The sequence below is a fragment of the Artemia sp. Qi Xiang Cuo genome, chromosome 21 (genome assembly GCF_049724085.1).
Source record: "Artemia sp. Qi Xiang Cuo chromosome 21, ASM4972408v1, whole genome shotgun sequence".
Taxonomy (NCBI): domain Eukaryota; kingdom Metazoa; phylum Arthropoda; class Branchiopoda; order Anostraca; family Artemiidae; genus Artemia; species Artemia sp. Qi Xiang Cuo.
The window spans coordinates 25,605,430-25,630,625 of NC_142814.1; the positions used below are offsets into that span (position 1 = coordinate 25,605,430).

Genomic DNA, 25,196 nt, shown 5'->3' on the forward strand with positions numbered 1-25,196 from the left:
TATAAATAAATATTAATAAATAAATAGAAACATTTCTACATGTTTAAGTTAGGTTAGGTTAGGTTAACTTATCCTCAGCGCTCATGATAAGTTAAACTAACCTTTTCTGGGGGTATGGTTAGGTTAGGCTAGATTAAGTTAGGTTAGATTAGGTTAGGTTAAGTTAGGTGAGAGTACGGACTCTTGACTTAGGTTAGCTTAGGTTAGGCTAGAGATATGCAAATAGTTCGGCGTTTGATTAGGTTTGGTTAGGTAACGTTATGTAAGACTAGTTGAGCTTAGGCTAGGTCAGCCTTTTGTCGCGCACATACGTTAATCTAGCCTAACCTAACCTAACCTAACCTAACTAATCTAACCTAACCTAATCATACACCTAACTTTTTGCCTGTCTCTCACCTAACCTAAGCTAACCTAAGTGAAGCGTACGTAGGCTAACCTAACCTAACACTAATCTAACCTAACTTAATCTAGCCTAACCTAACCTAACCATACCCCCCAGAAAAGGTTAGGTTAACTTATCATGAGCGCTCATGATAAGTTAACCTAACATTTAAAACTGTATAAATTTTTATATTTATTTGTTAATATTTATTTACACTTGACCTCACATAGTGCTGTTTTGGCTGGATGAACAAACTTGAGGAAGTGTCTGTAATCATAGGAGTAGTCGCTCAATTTCAAATTTCAAAAATCGATTGGCTAAATATAAAAAACAAAGGAGCTAAAATTTAATTTAAAATTATAATATAACTTAGAATTTTTAATCTCTTTGAGAAAAAAACTGAACTGAAGTGGAACCTTTTTATATTCATGGAAAAATTAGAAGAGAACTTTGAATTTTTTATGTCTTTGAGAAATTAAGAACTGAAGTAGAATCTTTTTTCATTTTCGTTGGTAAAATTCAGAATTGAGCCAACTTTCTTATCTTATATAATAAAATTTAGAAGAAAACTTGAACATTTTGCACTTCTTCGAGAAAACTCAGAATCAAAATGATGCACCTTATCTTCATGTCGAATATTCAAAATCCATGTATAACTTCTTCTATCTTCTATAAAAAATTTGTAACTGAACTTTAAATTTTTCATCTCTTTGCAAAAAAATCGGAACTGAATTTAAGAAAATTAGAATTAAAGTGAAACTTTTTATCTTCACTGGAAAATAATCACAATCACAGTATAACTTTTCCTATCTTCTACAGAAAAATTTAGAACTGAACTTTAAATTTTTATGTCTTTGAGAAATTATGAACTGAAGTGGAGGGTTTTTTCATTTTCATTGATAAAATTCAGAATTTAGCTAACTTTTTTCTCTTCTTTAAGAAAATTCAGAAGAGAACTTGAAAATTCTGCACTTCTTCGAGAAAGCTCTGAATTAAAGGGGAGTTCCTTATCTTCATGTTGAATATTCACAATCCATTTATAACTTTTTCTATCATCTATGAAAAATTTGGTACAGAACTTTAAATTTTTCATCTCATTGAGAAAATTCAGAATGGAATTTAAGAAAATTTAAAGGTACAGTGAAGCTTTTTATCTTCATTTAAAATAATCACAATCAGAGCATTACTTTATCGATCTTTCATCAGAAAATTTAAAAAATAGCTTTAAATTTCTTCAGTTAATTGTGGAAATTAAAACTTAAGTGGAAGATTTTTGTTTTCTCTGGAGAAATTAGAATTGAAGTGTGTTATTTGGTAAAGTTCAGAAGAGAACTTGAACTTTTCTTCACCTCATTAAGAAAATTTAAAATTTAACTAGAACTTTTTATCTTCCTGTAAAATATTCACAAGTATTTATTTTCTCTGTTAAAATCAGAATTGAAATGTTTTCTTTGTTAAAATTCCGACGAGGACTTGAACTTTTTTATCTTCGGTGAAAAATTTGGAACAGTATTTTAAATTTTTCATCATTTCATGAAACTATTCACAGGTATGGTATTACTTTTTTTATCTTCCACCGAAAAATTTAGAATTGAACTCTAAATTTCTTTATGTCTTTGTGAAATAAAGAACTGAAGTGTAAGATTTTTGTTTTCTCTGAAGAAATTAGAATTGAATTGTGTTCTTTGGTAAAATTCCGAAGAGAACTTGAACTTTTTTATCTTCTGTGAAAAATTTGGGACAGTATTTAAAATTTTTCATCTTTTCGATAAAATATTCACAAGTATGGTATTACTTTTTCTATCTTCCACGGAAAAATTTAGAATTGAACTTTAAATTTCTTTATGTCTTTGTTAAATAAATAACTTAACTGGAAGATTTTTATTTTCTCTAGTGAAATTAGAATTGAATTGTGTTCTTTGGAAAAATTCAGAAGAGAACTTGAATTTTTCTTCACTTCGTTGAGAAAATTTTAAATTGAATTAGAACTTTTTATCTTCCTGGATAGTATTCACAGGTAAGGTATTACTTTTTCTATCTTCTACCAACAAATCTAGAATGTAACTTTAAATTTCAGTATTCCTTTGTGAAATTTAGAACAGAAGCGGAGGAGTTTTGTTTTTACTTAAAACCTTATACATGAATTATTTTTTCTTGTAAAATTCTGAAGGAACCTTGGACTTTTTATCTTCCTTGGAAAATTTTGGACAGTGTTTAAAATTTTTAATATTTTAGATAAAATATACAAAATTATGGTATTAATTTTTCTATCTTCCACGGATAAATTTAGAATTAAAATTTAAATTTTTTTACGTATTTATGAAATAAAGAACTTATGTGGAAGATTTTTGTTTTCTCTGGTGAAATTGGAATTGAATTGTGTTCTTTTGTAAAATTCAGGATAGAACTTGAATTTTTCTTCATTTTATTGATAAAATTTTGAATTGAACTATAACTTTATCTCTTCCGGGAAAAAAATCACAAGTATTGGGTTAATCTTTCTATCTTTCAACTACAAAATTTAGTATTGCACTCTAAATTTATTTATGCTTTTGTAAAATAAAGAAATTAAGTGAAAAATTTTTGTTTTCTCTGTAGAAACTATAATTGAATTGTGTTCTTTGGTAGAATTCAGAATAGAACTAGGACTTTTCTTCACTTTATAGATAAAATTTTAAAATAAAGTAGTAATTTTTATGTTCATTGAAAATATTTACTTGCAAGATATTACTTTTTACATCTTCCACCTACAAATTTAGAATTGAACTTTAAATTTCTTTATGTCTTTGTGAAATAAAGAACTAAAATTGAAGATTTTTATTTTCTCTGGTGAAATTAAAATTGAATTGTGTTCTTTGGTAAAATTCAGTAGAGAACTTGAATTCTTCTTCACTTCGTTGAGAAAATTTAAAATTGAACTAGAACTTTTTATCTTCCGGGAAAATATTCACAAGTATGGTATTACTTTTTCTATCTTCCACTCAAAAATTTAGAATTGAACTTTAAATTTCTTTATGTCTTTGGGAATTATAAGAACTTAAGGGGAAGATTTTTATTTTCTCGGGACAAATTAGAATTCAGTTTTATTCTTTGGTAAAATTCAGTTGGGAGCTTGAACTTGTCTGCACTTCGTTGATAAAATTTTAAATTGAACTAGAACGTCTTATCTTTAGTGAAAACAATCAAAAGTATGGTATTACTGTTTATTCCTTTCTATGAGAAATCTAGAATTGAAGTCTAAATTTCTTTTTATCTTTGTGAAATAAAAAACTGAATTGGAAGATTTTTGTTTTCTCTGGAGAAATTAGAATTGAATTGTGTTCTTTGGTAAAATTCCCAAGAGAACTTGAACTTTTTTATCTTCTGTGAAAAATTTGGAATATCATTTTAAATTTGTCATCCCTTCGATACAGATCTGAACTAAAGTGGAAGATTCTTATATTATTTGGAAAAATATAAATGATCAATGACTAATATATTTTTCATTTAGAAAATCCAGAAGAGAACTTCAACTTTCCTTGACTTCGTAAAGAAAATTTTAAATCGAGCTTTCAAGTTTGTCATCTCTTTGAGAGAAGTTGGAATTTGATTGAAGAAAATTTATAATTAAAGTGAAAATTTCTACCTTCATAGAAACTAATCAGAATCATAATTTACATTTTCCTATGTTCTGTGGAAAAATTAGAACTGAACTTTAAATTTCGTATGTCTTGGTAAACTTAAAACTGACGTGGAAAATTCACATAAGAATAAATTTGAAACCTTAGCTCGGAAAAGCATGAAATATTGAACTACTCATTCCAAACTAGAAGTTTCAGACAATAAAAACCTATTAGGCACAAAGAATCCTTGCTCTGAAAAGTCCAAAAAGCAACCTACACCTCCCAAATCATAATTTCCTGAAAGCACACACCTCTGAAATGAAAAGAAATCTAGCTCAGAAAAGTCAAAAATAGGAAACCACTCCGTCCCAAATCATAGGTTTAAGACAAAACATACCTACGAAAGGTTAAGAAGTACAGCTCAGAAAAGTAAAAAAATAGAAACCCAAAAAACCCAAATCATTTGTTTCAGACACCACAGACCTACGAACGACGACGAATCATTTTATGAAAGTCGGAAATAGCGAAGTGCATGCCTCAAATCATAAGTCTCAGAAAAAACACATCAATGACATACTAAGACATATTAGCTCAGAAAAGATTGAAATAGAAAATTGCTCATCACAGACTATAGGATTCAGACAACAAACACCCATAAGGGGCTAAGAATCCTAAATCTAAAAAGTCTATAAAACAAACTAAATATCCCAAATCATAATTTTCTGACAGCACGCACCTCTGAATGGCTAAGAAACCTAGCTCAGAAAAGTCAAAAATAGCAAATAAACCTCCCCAAATCATAGGTTTCAGACAACACATACCTATGAAAGGCTAAGAAATCCAGCTCAGAAAAGTCAAAAATAGCAACCCACCCATCCCAAATCATTGGTTTCAGACAACACACATCAACAAAAGACTTAGAAATCTAGCTTAGAAAAGCCCGAAATAGTAATTTACATATCCCAAATCATAGGTTTCAGACAACATTCACCTACGAAATACTATGAAACCTGAGCTCAGAAAAGCCTGAAATAGCAAATTACACACCTCAAATCATAAGTTTCAGACAACACACACCTACGAAATACTAGGAAACCTTTGCTCAGAAAAGCCTGAAATAGCAAACTACTCATCCTAAACTATTGGTTTCAGAAAGCAAACATCAATGAGGGACTATGAACCTAGCTCTGAAAAGTCCAAAAAGCAAACTACAAATCCCAAATCATAGGTTTCAGACAACACACACCAACGAAAGACTAAGAACCTTATATCCCGAATCATAGGTTTCAGTGAACACACACCAGGCTTCAGACAACACACACCAACGAAAGACTACGAAATCTAACTTAGAAAAGCCCGAAATAGTAATTTACATATCCCAAATCATAAGTTTCAGACAACATTCACCTACGAAATACTATGAAACCTTAGCTCAGAAAGGCCTGAAATAGCAAATTAGGCATCTCAAGTCATAAGTTTTCAGACAACACAAACCTATGAAATACTAAGAAACCTTATCCCAGAAACGCCTGAAATAGCAGACTACTGATCCCAAACTATAGGTTTCAGACACAGAACACCTCTGAGGGACTAAGAATCCTAGATCAGAAAAGTCAAAAAAGCAAAACTAAACATCTCAAATCATAGGATTCAGACAACACACACCAGCGAAAGACTAAGAAATCTAGCATAGAAAAGACCGAAATAGTAATTTACACATCCCAAATCATAAGTTTCAATCAACACACACCCACGAAAATCTAAGAAATATAGCTCTGTAAAGTTCAAAAGCATACTACTCATCCCAAACAATTTGTCTCAGACACAAAACATCCATGAAAGGCTAAGAAATATAGCTTAGAAAAGTCAAAAATAGTAATTTACATATCCCAAATCATAATTTTCTGACAACAAACACCTATGAAAGGCTAAGAAACCTAGCTCAGAAAAGTTAAAAATAGCAAACTACTCATCCCAAACTATAGGTTTGAGACAACAAACACCTATGAGTGTCTAAGAAATCTAGCTCAGAAAAGCACAATATAGTAATTTAAATATCCCAAATCATAATTTCCTGACAACATTCACCTATGATTCACGAGGAAAGCCTAGCTCACAAATGTTTTAAATAGCAAACTACTCATCCCAAAATCGAATTTTCAGACAACAAACACCTATGAGAGACTAAGAATTCTAGCTTTGAAAAGTCTAAATAGCAAACGATACATCCTAAATAATAATTTTCTGACAACACATACCTATGTAAGGCTCAGAAATCTAGCTGAGAAAGGTCAAAATAGTAATCCACCCATTCCAAATCATAGGTTTCAGACGACACATACCTATGAAAGACTAATAAATTAAAATCATAAAAGTCAAAAATAGCAACCATTACACCCCAAATCAGAGTTTTCTGACAAAATACAACACCGAACGTGGGGTCCCGGGTAGGGGCGGGGGGGTTGGGGGGGGCCGGTGGGGAGCTCGGGGAACCTTTGGGGACCAAGGGGTTCCTTCGGAATTGGGGTTTGGGTATTGGAGCACTTTGGATCGGGGTAGGGCGATCGGGGCCCTTTGGGGTTGGGGTAGAGGACCTCACAACACTGTTCAAATAGAACTTGTTTACTATAACGACCACACTCAAAACCTATTCTAAGACCCTTTCTAAAATCATCTTTTAAAATGTCTCTAACTGTTTCGCCGAAATAATTCCATAAGCTGTCTAAAACCGTTTCGCCCAAATAATCCCCTAAAAGTAATTTCTGTTTGTTCCTTTTGTTTTTTGGCATCTCTGTGCTTTCACATTTCAAATTTCTAGGAAACCCTTTCCTACGTTCATCTCTTTATCTCATAAATGTTCCTAGCTAAACTATTAAGGTTTCGTTAGAATATCAATTTATCTCTCCGACTTAAAGGTCAGTGAAGCCGTATTTAAAAATAGAATTTCTATCTCTTTAGACTCCCACATAATTCCAAGATAACAAGTGATGTCATTTATGATTCCTGACACTAAAGATCAATGAAGCCCTATTTAAAAATTGAATATTAAATTTTCTCTCTGACCTAAAGAACGTTTATCCCTCAGACCTAAGATTAAAGAAACCTTAATGTTTTTCAATTCCCCCTTCGTGAATCAATAATGTCCTCGCTGATTATGTAAATAAAGTTCTCAGGTTAGGTTTGCCTAAAGATCAAATAAGCAATGATTGTTTCTTAATTCCCCCTTTCGTAAATCAATACATTCCCCTAGCGATTATGTAAATCAAGTTCTCAGGTTAGGTTCGCCTCAAGATCAAAGAAACCATAATGTTTCTTAATTCCCCCTTCGTGAACCAATAATTTCCACACCGATTATGTAAATTAAGTTCTCAGGTTAGGTTAGCCTAACAATATCATAACATTCGCCTCGAGCATGTTAATTCTCACTGACAACGAACATACATAAAACAGGAACATAAATTGCTGTTGACATCCATAAATGTGAGAAAATTCCTGTTTTTCCATTCTCACTGACAAAAACCATAAAAACAGACATAAATGTGAGAAAGTTCCTGTTTTTCAAATTCTCACTGACAAAAACCATAAAACAACCATAATTTGATGTTGACAACCATGAAAAACATCAAATAAATCGACCAACATACATAACCATCCAAACAAACAGACATAAATGTGAGAAAATTCCTGTTTTTCCAAGTGAGAAAATTCCTGTTTTTTCATTCTCAGTGAGAAAACCATAAACCACATGGTTATCGTCGCGCAGGTACCCCCCTTTCTACTGTTGTTATTAGTCGGTTTACGGTAAATTGGAAACGCTAGTTCGTTATTATTTCTATGGATCAAAATATCTAGAAACGGTAACTTATATTCTGTTTCCTTTTCAATTTTAAAAATTAATTCTCCTCCCAAATTTGTTTCCAAACTATTATATATTCATCCTATTTTATTTTATTTCATTAGCATTAACCGGACTTGACTTCTTTCGCGGTGTCCGCATAATGCACCAGTACTGGGTTGTGTTTTGATTTTGGACTGACGGGTAGGGTCGCCGACTTGAAGCTGTCACCTTCCCCCGGTAGTGAAGATCCTCCCACCTAAACCATTCTAGATTTGATGAGTTACGGACAGTTACCTATTCAGTTTTCCAATTACTCAATTTTTATCGGCGTCTAGGACAATATAACAAAAAGAATGCGCGGAAAACAGATGAGTTACTTGAAACTTGTAGGACATTCTTGAATGAACATTTGAGATTTTAGGGGGAGCTCTATCCCTGTGCGCATATCTCCCTATAGGAGTTCAAATTGGTCTAGTAGTCAAGTACAACATAGAGCTAAAGTATTGATTCCATTTCTAAAACAACTAAGCAAAAACTAACAAAAAGACTTTCTTTCATCATAGTAAAGGCTTTATACTGTTTAGCCTATTTACTGAGGTTCACTTTTTCCCTTTTCCCGGATTTTGCTCAATGATTGCTCAGTAGTGAAGTAGCTTTGTCGTTCAGTTTATTATTATCTTATTTTAAGATTGGTATCTTTGTTGTCATGCATTTATCCAGAACAAAGACACCTCCCCCCGAGACCGAAAGAAAATTTCCTGGGAAATCTGACGAGTCCTAGCCTTTAAGCACACTTTTTGACGTTTCAGACCCCTCTGAGAAGCCTTTCTTATAAGCTCCCCTTAAAATGGTGGCTCTGTGAACTTAAAATCGTCATATTTTTTTTTTTTATACTGCTTTCGTTCTGAATTAACTGTAAAAAAGGCACCCACTTTATATGAGGAGGTACCCACTTGCAAAAATCGTTTACACTATATGGTTCATGCCAAGCGTGACGGAAGGGTTCCAAGAATGGCAGAAACTGTGCCGAGCGTGGTGGAACTGTGTGCTACACATGGCGTTGAGAGATGCACACCAGCTGGTGTAAAGTTGGCGCCCATCACACTTATCTATGTGTTTGATGTGATTATTCGCTCTACTTTCTGCTCGTTTTCGGTTTTAATAATGGTTCTTTACTTTTGTTTGAAACATTTATTTTTAGAAAACTTGTTTTATGTTCGTTTTTAATGGAAATAGTTTTATTATTGATTAATATTAGAACATTTGAACATTCAGCTAAAACTATCGATCAGGACTCAGGAGCTGTTTTGCCAATAGATTTTTAATAATATATTAGTGTAAAGATTTGTGGTGATGGAGAGAAGTGGCGTCAATTCACAATTTTTTTTGGGGGGGGGGAGGGGGGGAGGGCATTGCATTTTTAAAGTCAAAGTAGGGGCCAACTTGTCGTTTTTTCAATTTTCGCAATGAAAATATCATAAAAATGTATTTTCAAAGTCTAGTGGGGTAGTTTTGGGGGTATAAGCCCTACGGCACCCCCACCCCCAAATTGACACCACTGATGGCGAGGGACATTACTATCAATATGAATTGAAATTTTGTGAAATTGTTCTTCTCTTATAGGGATGAAGCTATTTGGACCTTAATTCTCTAGACAACTTTGAATATGCACATATTTTGTCCACCATTTTATTAAATTAATCTTTTTAATATATATACCCATCAAGTTGCAAGTCCATCGGAGACAAGAAAATAATTCAGGGCTTTGTTGGGCGTCACAAACAACAAAACAAATTCTTTTATATAGCCTTTGTCTTCACTGATATTCTCTTGCCTCTTTCGACATACCCTGCAAGTTTAAGTCATCTGGGAAAATAAAATTTGTTGGCATAGTGCAGGAGTCATGCATCGATGCATGGGGGGAATACAAAAGGATTTTTTCCGGGAGGGGGGGGGGCTTACAATAAAACGCATAAAAAATGTGTTTATATTCATTTAGTTTCGTTTTTACAAGTCAGACAGAAATTTTGGGGAGGTGCTCAAAAACCCCTACCCCCCCTGGATACGGCCTTGGATAAAACCATTCAAAATATTGTTTGTCTTTACTCTACCTGGTCCGGCCTATATATCCTGTAACTTAGAAGCATATCGGAGACAAATAAGTAGGGCCTATTTTTATGGTGCCATGAATTGTTACAGAATAAATTAGATTCAAGTTCATATTCTGCACAGAGAACCTGGCCCAGATACTCATCACTATAATTGTAAAGCCGACTTGAGAGATGAAATTTATGGCTTCGTTTTTGCGAGTCCTGAAGGTTTTAGTCTATTGGTTTGGAATGATTAAAACATTCAAGAGCAAATAACTGGGCTGAATAAAGACTTTTCGAGTCATAACTTATCATAGAAAAAAAATTGTCCAATTTTCGGGCGAAGTAGATTAATTTCAAGTTTTTTTCTACACATAAGAATTGCCTTGACATATAAGGTTTTTAAGATTTTTTTTTTGCCATTTTTCGGGCGATCTAATATTTAGGAGAGATAAATGTTTTAGGTTCCCTTATATGTTTTCCTAAGCGTAATATTTGAATGCTGCTTGTCCTCCCCAAACACCCCCTGAAAGTTTCAACCCGAGCCCCAAGCCTTTCCAAACATAATGCAGATACGGTATTTTGATAACCCGGGTGTCTTTCGGTCTGCATCACTACGTCACCGCGAATTGATTTTAGTCCCACAGGATCTAATTCCAATAAGGGCTTATAGTGCAAAAAAGTTTAGGTGGGTTTGAGACATAGTATATGTAACCATTACCCCCCCCCTCCCCGAATACGCAATTTAAACTTTTTCTGTCCGCTTCCACACTACTTGGAAGTTTCCACTGAATTCCCCAGGCCACTTTCAAGTTATTTCAGATATATCATCTACGAATAGTGTCTTTATATTTACCCCTGCCCCTCCTCCAAGTCAAATTTGATGTCTACTTGAGCCGTCGACAGCCCTGAAAGCTTTAACTAAATCTCCCTTGCCGTTCCCGAGATATTGTGAATACCCTTTTTAGCGTATACCCTTGGCCCAAGGCCTATCATATACAAGTTTAAAACCAATCCACAAAAGCTCTTGACACATTTTCTTTTAGGGCCCTTGCCTCAAATCTAAATTATTTTAATTGTCATGAAAGCTCTCTTGGCCGATGAATTTACGGGTGTGAGTTTCAAGCCGTTCGGATTTTTTTTTTCTCCATAACCGAGCACTTCGTATCGAAGGATTTGTCGTAGAGCCTCATGCGATTGGAAATTGGAGTGGCTAGTGCCCATTTTAATAGTCAAAAGTGATTGGAGGGCAACCAGCCCTCCCCACGTCCATCATTCCCCCAAACACATCCAATCAAAATTTTGAGATAGCCATTTTGTTCAGCGTAGTTGATTTCCAGATAGAAATTGTGTTTTTGAGGAGGACACTCCCCCACCACCCTCAGGGCAAGGGTTTTAAGTTATGCCCTGGGGGCATATAAAGTTTTCATAGAAGGCGTTGTCGCAGAAACTTCAAAACAGGCTCATTCGATTTGGAATTCAAAGGGCTGGCGTCCTTTTTAATAGTCAAAAGTGATTGGAGGGCAACTAGCCCCCCCCCCACCCCACACCCGTCATTCCCCCAAACACATCCAATCAAAATTTTGAGATAGCCATTTTGTTCAGCGTAGTAGTTTTCCAGATAGAAAATGTTCTTTTGAGGAAGACACTCCCACTCAACCCTCAGGGCAAGGGTTTTAAGTTATGCCCTGGGGGCATATAAGGTTTTTATAGAAGGTGTTGTCGTAGAATCTTCAAAAAAGGCTCATTCGATTGGAAATTCAAAGGACTAGTGCCCCTTTTAATAGTCGAAAGTGATTGAAGGGCAGGTAGCCCCCCCCCCTCCCCCCCACGACCATCATTCCCCCAAATACATCCAATAAAAATTTTGAGATAGCCATTTTGTTCAGCGTAGCTAATTTCCAGATAGAAAATTTATTTTTGAGAAGGACACTCCCCCACAACCCTCAGGGCAAGGATTATAAGCTATGCACTTTGAGAATATAAGGTTTTTATTGAAATTTTTGTCGCGGAAATTTGAAAACGGGCCCATTCGATTTGAAATTCAAAGAGCTAGTACCCTTTTTAATATTCGAGAGTGATTTGAGGGCAAATAACCCCCCTCTCACTCCCTCCTTTTCCAAAAACACATCCCATTAAAATTTTTAGATATCCATTTTATTCAACGTAATTGGAAGTTTTGGAAACTAAATCTTTAAGGATGACAACCCCTCCCCCCACAGCAAACAGGGCAAGGGTTGTAAGTTATGCCCTGGGGGCATATAAAGTTTTTATTGAAAGCGGTGTCATAGAAACTTCAAAAAGGCTCATTTAATTGGAAATTGAAAGGGCTGGTGCCCTTTTGAATAGTTGAAAGTGATTGGATAGCGACTAACGCCCCTCTCACGCCCACCATTTTTCAAAACACATCCAATCAAAATTTTGAGATATTCATTTTGTTCAACGTAGTTGAACGTTCTGGAAATTAGGTCGTTTAGGGTGATAACCCTCTCATAGCCCTCAGTGCACGGGTTCTAAGTTCTGCCCTGGGGGCACATAAGGTTTATATAGAAAATTGTTGTATAAATCATAAGCAGCGCGATCGCGCTGCCTAAGCAAAGAACAGGGACAATCGAGAACGAGACAAGAAACGGGGAATAAGTAAATAGGAGGACACTCCTCCACAACCCTCAGGGCAAGAGTTATTTTAAGTTATAGCCTGGGGGCATGTAAGAACGATGTTGGCACAATGTATTATTTATTAATTTTAACCTTTAAAGCAGGGCACTTTGTATCGAAGAAGTTGTCGTAGAAAATTCGAAAAGAACTCATTCAATTGGAAATTGGAGTGGCTTGTGCCCTTTTAATGCTCGAAAGTGATTTTAAGGCGACTAACACCCCTTCCACGCCCACCATTTCCCGAAACACATCGAAAAAAAATTTTGAGATAGCCATTTTGTTCAGAGTAGTTGATTTCCAGATAGAAATTATGTTTTTAAGGACAGTCCCCAACAGCCCTTAGGGCAAGGGTTGTAAGTTATGTCCTGGGGGCATATACCGTTTTTTATAGAAGGCGTTGTTGTAGAAACTTAAAAAAAAGCTCATTCAATTGGAAATTCAAAGGGCTAGTGCCCTTTTTAATAGTCAAAAGTGATTGGAGGGCAACTAACTCGCCTCTAACGCCCACTTTTTCCCCAAACACATCTAATCAAAACTTTGAGATAGCCATTTTAATCAACGTAGTTTTAAGTTCTGGAAATTAGGTCTTTGAGGATGGCAACCCAGCCACAGCCCTCAGGGCATGGGTTGTAATTTATGCCCAGGGGGCAAATACGGGTTTTGTAGAACATGTTGTCATAGAAACTTCAAAAAGGGCTCATTCAATTGGCAATTGAAATGGCTAGTGGCTTGTTTAATAGTCAAAAGTGATTGGAAAGCAACTAACACCCCTTCCACGCCCACCATTTCCCTAAAAACATCCAATAAAGATTTTGAGATAGCCATTTTGTTCCACGCAGTTCAAAGTTCAGGAAATTATACCTTTGAGCAGAACACTCCCCCTACAGTCTTCAGGACAAGGGTTATAAGTTATGCCCTGGTGTCATATAAGGTTCTTATTAAAATCTTTGACTTGAAAAAGGGCTCATTCGATTGGAAATTCAAAGGGCTAGTGCCCTCTTTAATAGTCGATTGTACAGGCCAATGAGCCTTTGAGGGATTAATAACATGTAATATTGTATGTGTATTTAATGAAGAATAAATCTTATCTTATCTTAAAGTGATTTGAGGGCAACTAACCCCCCTCTCAGGCCCATCTTTTCTCCAAACACATCTAATCAATATTTTAGATAGCCATTTTATTCAACGTAGTTGAAAGTTTTGGAAATTAGGTCTTTAAGGATGACAACCCCTCCCCCCCCCACAGCCCTCAGGGCAAGGGTTGTAACTTATGCCCTTGGGACATATAAAGATTTTATTGAAAGCTTAGAAACTTCAAAAGGGCTCATTCAATTGGAAATTGAAAGGGCTAGTGCCTTTTTTAATAGTTGAAAGCGATTGGAGAGTGACTAACGCCCCTCTCCCTCCCGCCATTTTCCCAAACACATCCAATCAAAATTTTGAGATAGCCATTTTGTTCAGCGTAGTTGATTTCCAGATAGACAATGTGCTTTTGAGGTAGACACTCCCCCACAACCCTCAGGGCAAGGGCTTTAAATTATGCCCTGGGGGCATATAAGGTTTTTATAGAAGGTGTTGTCGTAGAAACTTCAAAAAAGTCTCATTCGATTGGAAATTCAAAGGACTAGTGCCCCTTTTAATAGTCGAAAGTGATTGAAGGGCAGGTAGCCCCCCCCCTCCCCCCCACGACCATCATTCCCCCAAATACATCCAATAAAAATTTTTAGATAGCCATTTTGTTCAGTGTAGTTGATTTCCAGATAGAAAATATGTTTTTGAGGAGGACACTTCCCCACAAACCTCAGGGCAAGGATTATAAGCTATGCCCTGGGGGCAAATAAGGTTTTTATTGAAATCTTTGTCGTAGAAACTTGAAAAAGAGCTCATTCGATTTGAAATTCAAAGAGCTAGCACCCTTTTTAATAGTCGAAAGTGATTTGAGGGCAACTAAACCCCCTCTCACTCCCTCCTTTTCCAAAAACACATCCCATTAAAATTTTTAGATATCCATTTTATTCAACGTAATTGGAAGTTTTGGAAACTAAATCTTTAAGGATGACAACCCCTCCCCCCACAGCAAACAGGGCAAGGGTTGTAAGTTATGCCCTGGGGGCATATAAAGTTTTTATTGAAAGCGTTGTCATAGAAACTTCAAAAAGGCTCATTTAATTGGAAATTGAAAGGGCTGGTGCCCTTTTGAATAGTTGAAAGTGATTGGATAGCGACTAACGCCCCTCTCACGCCCACCATTTTTCAAAACACATCCAATCAAAATTTTGAGATATTCATTTTGTTCAACGTAGTTGAACGTTCTGGAAATTAGGTCGTTTAGGGTGATAACCCTCTCATAGCCCTCAGTGCAAGGGTTATAAGTTCTGCCCTGGGGGCACATAAGGTTTATATAGAAAATTGTTGTATAAATCATAAGCAGCGCGATCGCGCTGCCTAAGCAAAGAACAGGGACAATCGAGAACGAGACAAGAAACGGGGAATAAGTAAATAGGAGGACACTCCTCCACAACCCTCAGGGCAAGAGTTATTTTAAGTTATAGCCTGGGGGCATGTAAGAACGATGTTGGCACAATGTATTATTTATTAATTTTAACCTTTAAAGCAGGGCACTTTGTATCGAAGAAGTTGTCGTAGAAAATTCGAAAAGAACTCATTCAATTGGAAATTGGAGTGGCTTGTGCCCTTTTAATACTCGAAAGTGATTTTAAGGCGACTAACACCCCTTCCACGCCCACCATTTCCCGAAACACATCGAAAAAAAATTTTGAGATAGCCATTTTGTTCATAGTAGTTGATTTCCAGATAGAAATTATGTTTTTAAGGACAGTCCCCAACAGCCCTTAGGGCAAGGGTTGTAAGTTATATCCTGGGGGCATATACCGTTTTTTATAGAAGGCGTTGTTGTAGAAACTTCAAAAAAAGCTCATTCAATTGGAAATTCAAAGGGCTAGTGCCCTTTTTAATAGTCAAAAGTGATTAGAGGGCAACTAACTCGCCTCTAACGCCCACTTTTTCCCCAAACACATCTAATCAAAACTTTGAGATAGCCATTTTAATCAACGTAGTTTTAAGTTCTGGAAATTAGGTCTTTGAGGATGGCAACCCAGCCACAGCCCTCAGGGCAAGGGTTGTAAATTATGCCCAGGGGGCATATAAGGTTTTTATATAACATGTTGTCATAGAAACTTCAAAAAGGGCTCATTCGATTGGAAATTGAAATGGCTAGTGGCTTGTTTAATAGTCGAAAGTGATTGGAAAGCAGCTGACGCCCCTTCTACGCCCATCATTTCGCTAATCACATCCAAAAGAGATTTTGAGATTGCCATTTTGTTCCACGAAGGTCAAAATTCAGGAAATTATGCCTTTAAGCAGGAAACTCCCCTATAGTCTTCAGGGTAAGGGTTATAAGTTATGCCGTGGGGGCATATAAGGTTTTTATTGAAATCATTGACTTGAAAAAGGGCTCATTCGATTGGAAATTCAAAGGGCTAGTGCCCTCTTTAATAGTCGATTGTACAGGCCAATGAGCCTTTGAGGGATTAATAACATGTAATATTGTATGTGTATTTAATGAAGAATAAAACTTATCTTATCTTATCTTAAAGTGATTTGAGGGCAACTAACCCCCCTCTCACGCCCATCTTTTCTCCAAACACATCCAATCAATATTTTAGATAGCCATTTTATTCAACGTAGTTGAAAGTTTTGGAAATTAGGTCTTTAAGGATGACAACGCCTCCCACCCCCACAGCCCTCAGGGCAAGGGTTGTAAGTTATGTCCTAGGGGCATATAAAGTTTTTATTGAAAGCGTAGAAACTTCAAAAGGGCTCATTCAATTGGAAATTGAAAGGGCTAGTGCCTTTTTTAATAGTTGAAAGCGATTGGAGAGTGACTAACGCCCCTCTCCCTCCCGCCATTTTCCCAAACACATCCAATCAAAATTTTGAGATATCCATAATGTTCAACGTAGTTGAAAGTTCTTGAAATTAAGTCTTTTAGGATGATAACTTCCTCAGAGCCCTTAGTGCAAGGTTTGTAAGTTATGCCCTGGGGGCATATAAAGTTTATATAGAAAGTTGTTATAGAGGTTTCAAAAAGGGTTCATTTGATTGGAAATTGAAATTGCCCTTTTTAATAGTCGAAGTGAGTGGAGAGTAATTAACCTCCCTTATTACGCCCACCATTTCCCCAAAAACATTCAATCAAAGTTTAGTGACAGCCATTTTGTTCAACGTAGTTGTAAGTTCTGGAAATTATGTATTTAAGGATGACAAACCCTCCAGAGCCCCAAGGGCAAAGGCTGTAAGTTCTGCCCTGGGGGCATATAAGGTTTTTGTAGACAGAGGTGTAGTAAAACTTCAAAAAGAGCTCATTTACTTCGAAATTGAGTGGGCAAGTTCCCTTTATGATAATCGAAAGTCATTGGAGGGTAATTAACTCCCCTCTCACGTCCACAATTCTCCCATACTGATCCTATCAAAATTTTCAGATCACCAGTTTATTCAACGTAGTAGAAAGTCCTGGAAATTAGGTCTTTGAGAATGACACCCTCCCCCCAGCACTCAGGGCAAGGGTAGTAAGTTGTGCCCCAGGGGCATATAAGATTTTTACTGAAAGTTTTGTCGTGGAACTTCAAAAGGGCTCATTTGATTGGAAATTGAAAGGGCTTGGGCCGTTTTTAATAGTTGAAAGTGATTGGAGAGCGACTACCGCCCCTCTCACGCCCATCATTTTCCCAAACACATCCAATCAAAATTTTGAGATGGCCATTTTGTTTAACGTAGTTGAAAGTTCTGGAAATTCAGTCTTAGAGGATGACAACCACCCTAACAGACCTTAAGGTAAGGGCTGTAATTTATGCCCTAGGGGCATATAAGGTGTTTATAGAAAGCGTTGTCGTTTCCTAAAGGGATCATTCGATTGGAAATCGAAAGGCATAGTGCTCTTTTTAATAGTCAATAGTGATTGGAAGGCTTGACATTTTATAGTAAAGATCGATGTAGGTATAATGTATTATTTTTTGTTTTTGTTGTTCTTTAGACCAGGGCACTTTGTATCGAAAGAGTTATCGTGGGAACTTCGAAAAGGGCTTATTCAATAAAAAATAGAAAGGGCTGATGCCCTTTTTAATAGTCGAAAGTGATTGGAGGGCAAATAATCCCCCTTTCACTCCCCCCTCCCACGCCCTCCCTCCCATTCGCCCATTATGTTTAAAAACTAAATGTAGCCTTAAGATTAAATCAAAATGCACTGTGATAATGCTTATTCCCAATTAGGCATCTCAGCAGTATCCCAAGAACGACTGAGGGTATTATCTTCAACCTTTCGGGGCTACTTCTGCTCTTAAAATTTAATCAAATCAAAATAGCATAAGTGTAACCAAGCTTGACCCTGGCGCCGCGCCCATTAAGGAAGACTGGCGGCGGCGGGGCCAAAACAGCACGCCGCGCCACGCCGCCGGTAATATGTCGGCGGCGCGCCGCCGGTAAGATCAATGTTGACCGCAACCATTAATATTTTCGTCACTCTTTCTCAAATCACAGCTTAAATCTACAACAGATTTGAGCCTATTGATGAGTTCAAAAATTCACAAGTCACTGGCTGGAAACTGGTCTTCTTCGTTATTCATCAGGAGAACTAGAAATCTGGTAGAAATGAAATGGCTGTGTGAATTCTTAGCATAAATAATTATCAAAATTAGCTGTTGTTTTTTTTTCATCAAGCATTGCTGCATACAAAACTTCAAATACCGTATCACAAAGTTCGTCAGTTATCTGGGTAAAAACTTTGAATATAACTTTGAACTTAGAAGCTTAATTTTTTCATAATGCCCTTTGTCTATATCTGTTTGTTCACCTTTAAAACAGTTGAAATGGGCAACTTTGATATTGATTGGTTTTTTTTTTGCTCTTTTGGATTCCTAAAAAGCCTTCTTGTACTAAAAAGTGGTTTTTAATAAAAATTTAAAAAAATACATTTGAAGTTTTTTTTGGCTTCTTTATAGAATATATGTCATGTAGGCTAAGGCTGAACTGCTGCTTTTTTATTGCTTTTGGCTGCTCTTTTGGATAGTATTCATTTTTTATTTTGGGGATTAATTCCAAATTATAAATTGATAAATACCTAATATCAGTCAAATTATAAACTGCATCTAAAAGGAATAAATTTATCAAATTGAAAAATACATGATGAACACTTCACATGAGAACACTTCAATCACAATGAAACAAAAACACTCAATGGTTTATTCGGTATGAACTCCGTTTAACAAAAAATGAGCAAAAATAAAATCAAATAATCTACTAAGCGTGAAACTACCACAAATCAGCATCGATAAATAAATGAATCCAAAAAAGAACAGAAATTACAATAATTAACCGAGCCATACTCAAAACGAGCAGAAATTAACATAATTTGGGCGCAAAACCCCTATGCCTTCCCAAGGCCAGAACAAAATTTGCACTTTACTGAAAAAATACAAATGAATTTGCATTGTCAGTTTAATATACATATACTGAAATTTAGTAATCAAAATGTTAATATTATTTGATTTATTAAAGTTAGAGTAAAAACATTTATATTTTTCAGTAAAGTGCAAAATTTGTTCTGGCTTTGGGAAGGCATAGGGGTTTTGCGCCCAACTTATGTTAATTTCTGCTCGTTTTGAGTTTGACTCGGTTAATTATTGTAATTTCTGTTCTTTTTGGGTTTCATTTATTTATCGATGCTGATTTGTGGTAGTTTCACGCTTAGTAGATTATTTGATTTTATTTTTGCTCATTTTTTGTTAAATGGAGTTCTTTACTTTTATTTGAAAAACTTATTTTGTGGAAAAAGTTTTTTTAATTAATTTATAGACAAACCAATAATTCTTTTCCATATTTTCATTGTGCATTAGGATCCCCTTGGTCCAGAAACTTACATGTGTAAGTATTAAGCCAGCTGGGCTTGAATTTTTTTTTCCTTTGTGAGGCCCCGTTTTCGAAAAATCAACATTTTTTTCTATTTTTGCTTCTGCATCGGGATTGCGTTAGCCCATGGACTTAATCTAATACCTTTCAAGCCAATCAAGAAAAAATGAGTTTTTGTCCTTTTTTGGGTTTCAGTTTTTTGGCGGGGCCGTGCTCCCCGTACCCTAAAAAAATATTTTGAGAAACAGTAGGTTTCTTAGATAATTTTGGAGACCACACTGCCTTTCCATGACGATAAAATAAAAGTTCAAAATAGGGATAAAATCCTTTTTAATAGACAGTGTATAATAAATTTCACAAAAAATACCAGATATTTCGGTCACATATACAGTGACCGTCATCAGTAGTAAAACTGATGAACACAGAGTTTTAGTACTGATGAAGGTCACTGTATATGTGACCGAAATATCTGGTATTTTTTTGTGAAATTTATTATACACTGTCTATTAAAAAGTATTTTTTACCTATTTTGAACTTTTATTTTATCGACTAGGTTTCTTTTGGCCCAAGGACATATAGCTGTAGTTTCAGACTGATCACGAAAAGATGTTTTTGTCCCATTTCCAGACCTCCTAACACCCTCCCGTCCCATAAAAGATATATATTTCTCCTGGTCCCGAAATTGATCCCTGAAAGTTCAAGTCAGACTGACACAATCAAACATCCCTGACTTTTTTTCCACTATAAAACATAATTGCCAATTGAAATTTATTACGGTCTAGGGGCATTAATTCACGAATTTAGGAACAAAACATATTCCTCTAAATCTAGGTTGGGGTAATTTTTCTGTTCTTTAGATTTTTTTTTTTTAATGAGAATGCCCCAAAAAAAGTTTTTTTGGAATCAAAGGGACGAAGAAACCTAGAGGCCCTCCCAAATTGGTGCGAAGTTACATCCCTTACCACATGGGCAGTGGGGGTAATGAAATCCACAGAGGTATTTTATTGCACCTTTTCACTCTTTAAATACAAAAAGGCCTTTCTCAAAATTTGGTCCTACATCATGGGTTATTTGGGGCCATGTAGCAAGAAAAAGGCTCAAAAGGATGGATCGCTACACTCTAATCACTTTTGACCCTTGAAAATAAGAAGACGAGAATTTCAACTTCCCTCCCAGGTTTCTACGATCAACCCTTCCATTCGAAGTAGCCTAGGACGAAAATAAAATAAATAATGCATGGAAGGTGGCCTGCATGGATGTTTACTCGGAAAATGCTATAGCGTTGCCTCTAAAATCTTCCATCACTATTTTTAAATATTTAACTAGTATTGGCATGTCAATAAAAATTGTATGAAAGGGCAAATTGCCTCACAACCACTAAACACCTTGTCAATACAACTCAATTAAGTTTCTGCTTAATTTGTGAAAGTAATCTACTTCCGCTAATTTCGGTCACAGATTTCACTAAAATAGTACCAATTATCGAAACAAGCACTCATTCTCCAGACAAAAAAAAAAACAATTCTATTATTTGGACGTTTTCTCACACTGATTCTCTTTCTCTCCCCTCTGTTGGATAACTTGCCTTTAGTTTAGTTTGCAATGTATTCGATTCAGTGTCTAAATTTCAATTATAGCAATAGTCTCTGCACCTGTAAAAACGGATCCAATTATATATTTGAACTTCGTAATGACCACTTGTGGCACAAGGTATTTTTCCTCCATAAAAATTACAGTGCTAAGATGACTCGAACCAAGGGACTACTCACTAAGTGATGATTTGACAAGCGAAATCTAACCTACCAATAGGGGGGGGGGGGAAACAGGGTGAATTCAACTCTGAAACACCACTGGCCCCCATTCAGAAAAATGTTTTGGGGAGGGGGTAAGCAAATCTTTTTAAATCTAGGGGGATTAATTTCATTTTTTACGATTTTCTTATAGAAATACCAAAACAGAATATTTCTCAAGAAAATGCGAAAAAAGTATTCTTTGAAAACTAGGGGGATTCTGAAGAAGAGGAGATGGGTACAAATGCCCCCCTGTACCCTCAATTGGATCCATTGGAGAACAGCTCCAAAGACCTTCTCCTGGAAACTATTTACCTAAAATGAATTTTTTATGTTTTTCACCCCCTGCGTTTACAAATGTCTTCAAATATGTATGGTCATGGGTGCCAATTGGGGGAGGGTAGTGGAAGGGTAGCTGTCCCTCCCTAGATTTTGAAAAATACCTTTTTTTTATTTTCATTAAAAAATCAAGTAAAATAAAAAAAGCCCCCCCCTCAATGAATAATTTCTTTCTTTTCGTTTGAAGTCTTGACGTTGCTCCTTTCTTTCAGGTAAAAAAAAAATTTGGTTGTGGGTTCGATTCATCTATCTCCCATCAGGGGTGAATCTCCAGCATTTTTATTATGGGGGGGGGGGGCAAGAGGGGTCCATATCCGGATAGCCAAGGGGCATGGGATATATAACCTTTTTTCTCTCCACATTATTGGGGGGGGGGCTGCCCCCGGCCCCCCCCAACGAGACCCATGTCTCCCATGCTTTAACTAGGAATAGATAGATCAATGAACACATCTATACACATCACAGCTTTGTATAGTCTTGCTTAACACAGCTGCAAGTACATTCTGTAAATCATATAAAGATACCAGATATTAAACGGGAAATTTTGCCAACAGCAGATTTTGCTTAATGACAGACCATAGGATTTACGAAAAACATTCTTTGACTGAATTCTTTTTAATACATTACAATGCCGGGATTGTTTTTCCTCATCTGAACCTGAGCCCCTACGCAGCTGATGCTCATGCACCCTCAAAAGGAACATCATTAGAAGGGCCATATTACCTCATTGTTCTTGGAACTCCTCCTCTGTTCATTGTCACCATAATTGTGAATACTATTTATTATTTTTTTCTTTTTACAAAAAGTTGTTCTTTTGGATAATCATTCACAAAAATCATTCATTTCAGATGCTCTCTGCTAGTGACGAATTTGAAGTTTCGAACTCAGCAGATGAAAAAAGAAGACAAAATATTCTAAAAACAGAGTGTCTGACAACATGGGGAACATCAAGCTCAAATGCTGAAAGTGGAATTGGCAGTGACGATAATATAAATGAAACAATTCAAGACCAAAAAGGCAAAAATAGGAGAAACAAAAAAACTATAAATAATGAGGATGATTTAATCACACCGTGGACTCTTGTGAAACAGTACAAGCTTCCTCAACTTGTGTTAGTTTTTAATACTCGAAGTGGTGTTAATCAGGAAGACAAAGGTCATGGGAAAATAAATTTTTCTGAGCCTTTCTTATTTTATAGAAAGTATGAGAGTGAAAAAGTTACCGGTAAAAGTTTGAGACTTTTGGAAAACGGAAGGTTAGTTGACACTGGACCTGAGGTGCTCGTTCCTTATCAATATAACGGTAAGAAATTCTTCAGAACTTTATGCTTGTTCGAAATCAAAGCAGAGGATGCTCAGGAAAAAAAAAGAGTCAAGCTTGAAGTAATCCTTTGGAAGCAATTAATAAGCTACTAGGCTAAATAAAAAGTTATTGTAAACGTGAAGAGCTGCTAGTACGCGGGAGGATCGGGGCGCAGCTCATCCACAGAAATAAAAAAATCCCAAAATTCTTAGCTCATCTTATTCAAATAACCAAATGATAGTTTTTTTGTTTCTGCTCCCCCTCCCCCCTATTCCACGAAAAAATCCTTTGTACATGGCTGTCCAAACGGCTCAGCATCCAAGTGGACTAAACCTGGAGATCAGTGAATAGTTTGAGACTCATTTTGGTACCTTTGTCTTATAGCCACCCCACTCGAGATCTGTATCGCGAACATGAGACAATAACTGATTTTCATGGTCTTCATACCAGACAATATTAGCTTCGGCTCGGTGGGAAACTACATTGTAACTATATTTTAATTAAATATTTAGTTGATGTTTTGGTTAGGTTATGTTAGTTTAGGTTACGTATTTAAAATAATGCGGTCTGGGTTGCACCCCCTTCCATAATTCTTTGTTGTAGTTTTCATAATTTTGCTGATAAAGTATTATATTTTCATCATATTTTGTTTTATTTCATTAGCATTAACCAAACTTCACTTTTCGACAGAACTTGGATGTGGTGGCTATAAGACACAAGTACCCAAATTTTCTATGAGAAGTATGTTTATTTTCGTGTAAAAGCTGAAAGTAATAAGTATAAAGAAAGCTTATGTTTTTATACAGCTGTTATGTAGGCCTAAGAAAATCCGATATTTTGGAGCCCTTAGGCAACTGCTGAAGCATATTGGTCCATGTACGAACTTTTATCAATTCACTATTGCACTGACAATATTAGGCGTATCAATGTTTTGAAAATGTCAAGAATAGACTTGGTCAACTTCAAAACTAGGTTCTCCACAGAGAAGAAATGGAAGGAATTTGAAGGAATTAATAAGATTATTAATATGACCTTAAAACAGAGTTTAGCCAGTGTCACTCCTAATTTTCGGACGTGCTCGTGAAGAACCTATTTTATTGAGTTCAAGACAGGATGTTTCCAAAACTGTCAAAAGCCTAACTCATTTCTATATCGAAATATAAATAATAAAAAAAGAAGAAAAATACAACACAAAATGGAAACATCGATGTACTACAAGTGCTAATAAACTCTTAAAGCAAGAAGATTAGTCACTCTTAAGGCACACAAACACACATTCGTGTGGACAGGTAAACACACACACACAAACACACACGGACCCACACATATACCCACATCTGACAACTTTTTTTCAGCAGTGCTTCTAGGGTTATGCAAACAGCGAGGTGAAAAACTGTTTATGTCTAAGACCAGTTAGACATGTATCTATGTCTAAAAACCTTAATCTAACACCAGTTAATATGCAAAACCAAGCTGAGACAAATTTGATATTCGAATCCTCGACCCATAAAAAAAATTTATCCCTCTGAGTTATGAAATACTTGAATTTTGAAATTTACAAAATATTCCCCCTCCACCTCGTAGTCCCTATATGGAATACACTAAGTTGGATTGCTGATAAAACTACAATAAAACGATTTTGGGTAGTATAGAAACAAGTTCAAAATCTTTGAAAATCTCGTTCGAATTCATTGCTAATATTTTTTCCAGTTTCTGATTACTTTTTGTATCTTGGGAAAGGTAAATATTAAAGATATAAAAATAGACAACGTCCTCTTCAGCTATTAGTCTTTTATGAGTTTCCTTTTTTTCTCTAAATTATGTATATCCAACTTGCGTGTCTAAAAACATATTTCAGGTTTTCTGCAGTTATGTATATAAACATCATTTAGTTACTGGTTTGAAGGCTACTTCATAAAAAAACTTAAGTTATTCATCTTTTTCTATTGTATCCACATGACAGGTATTTAAGTTTTTATGCTAGATTAGCTTGCAAATAATAGCAAGTGTCAATAATACCGAAAGAAAGATCTCTATCAGTCGAAGGTAAATGTAGTAAAATAAGAATTTCTCCTAAAATTGTAATTACAAGTGATGGCTTGATACCCAACATAAAGGGCAAAATGCGCTCTGGCAGCAGGGTTGCCACCGCGGCTAGTTATTAAAGTGCTACAATTGCCAAAATTTGCGTGCTACACAGCGATTTTCGGTGCTGCAGTCAAAAAACTTTGTGTGCGTGGAGGCTCATGTCGCCACACGCGCATGGTTCGT

The 25,196-nt window shown here is 35.9% G+C and overlaps 1 protein-coding gene across 2 annotated transcripts in view; it reads left to right on the forward strand.

Annotated features, from left to right (window-relative positions):
* Nucleotides 1–25,196, forward strand: part of B4 (imaginal disc development protein B4) — a 95,607-nt gene that overhangs the window by 12,751 nt on the left and 57,660 nt on the right. Inside the window, exons 1-2 of one of the 2 annotated variants that reach the window (XM_089106751.1) lie at nt 21,080–21,204; nt 22,472–22,925. In XM_089106751.1, the coding sequence (XP_088962877.1) occupies nt 21,097–21,204; nt 22,472–22,925 (562 nt within the window). In that variant the 5' untranslated portion in view covers nt 21,080–21,096. Of the gene's footprint in view, nt 1–21,079; nt 21,205–22,471; nt 22,926–25,196 lie in introns of those variants that run through there. The other variant, XM_089106752.1, reaches the window with a different exon arrangement.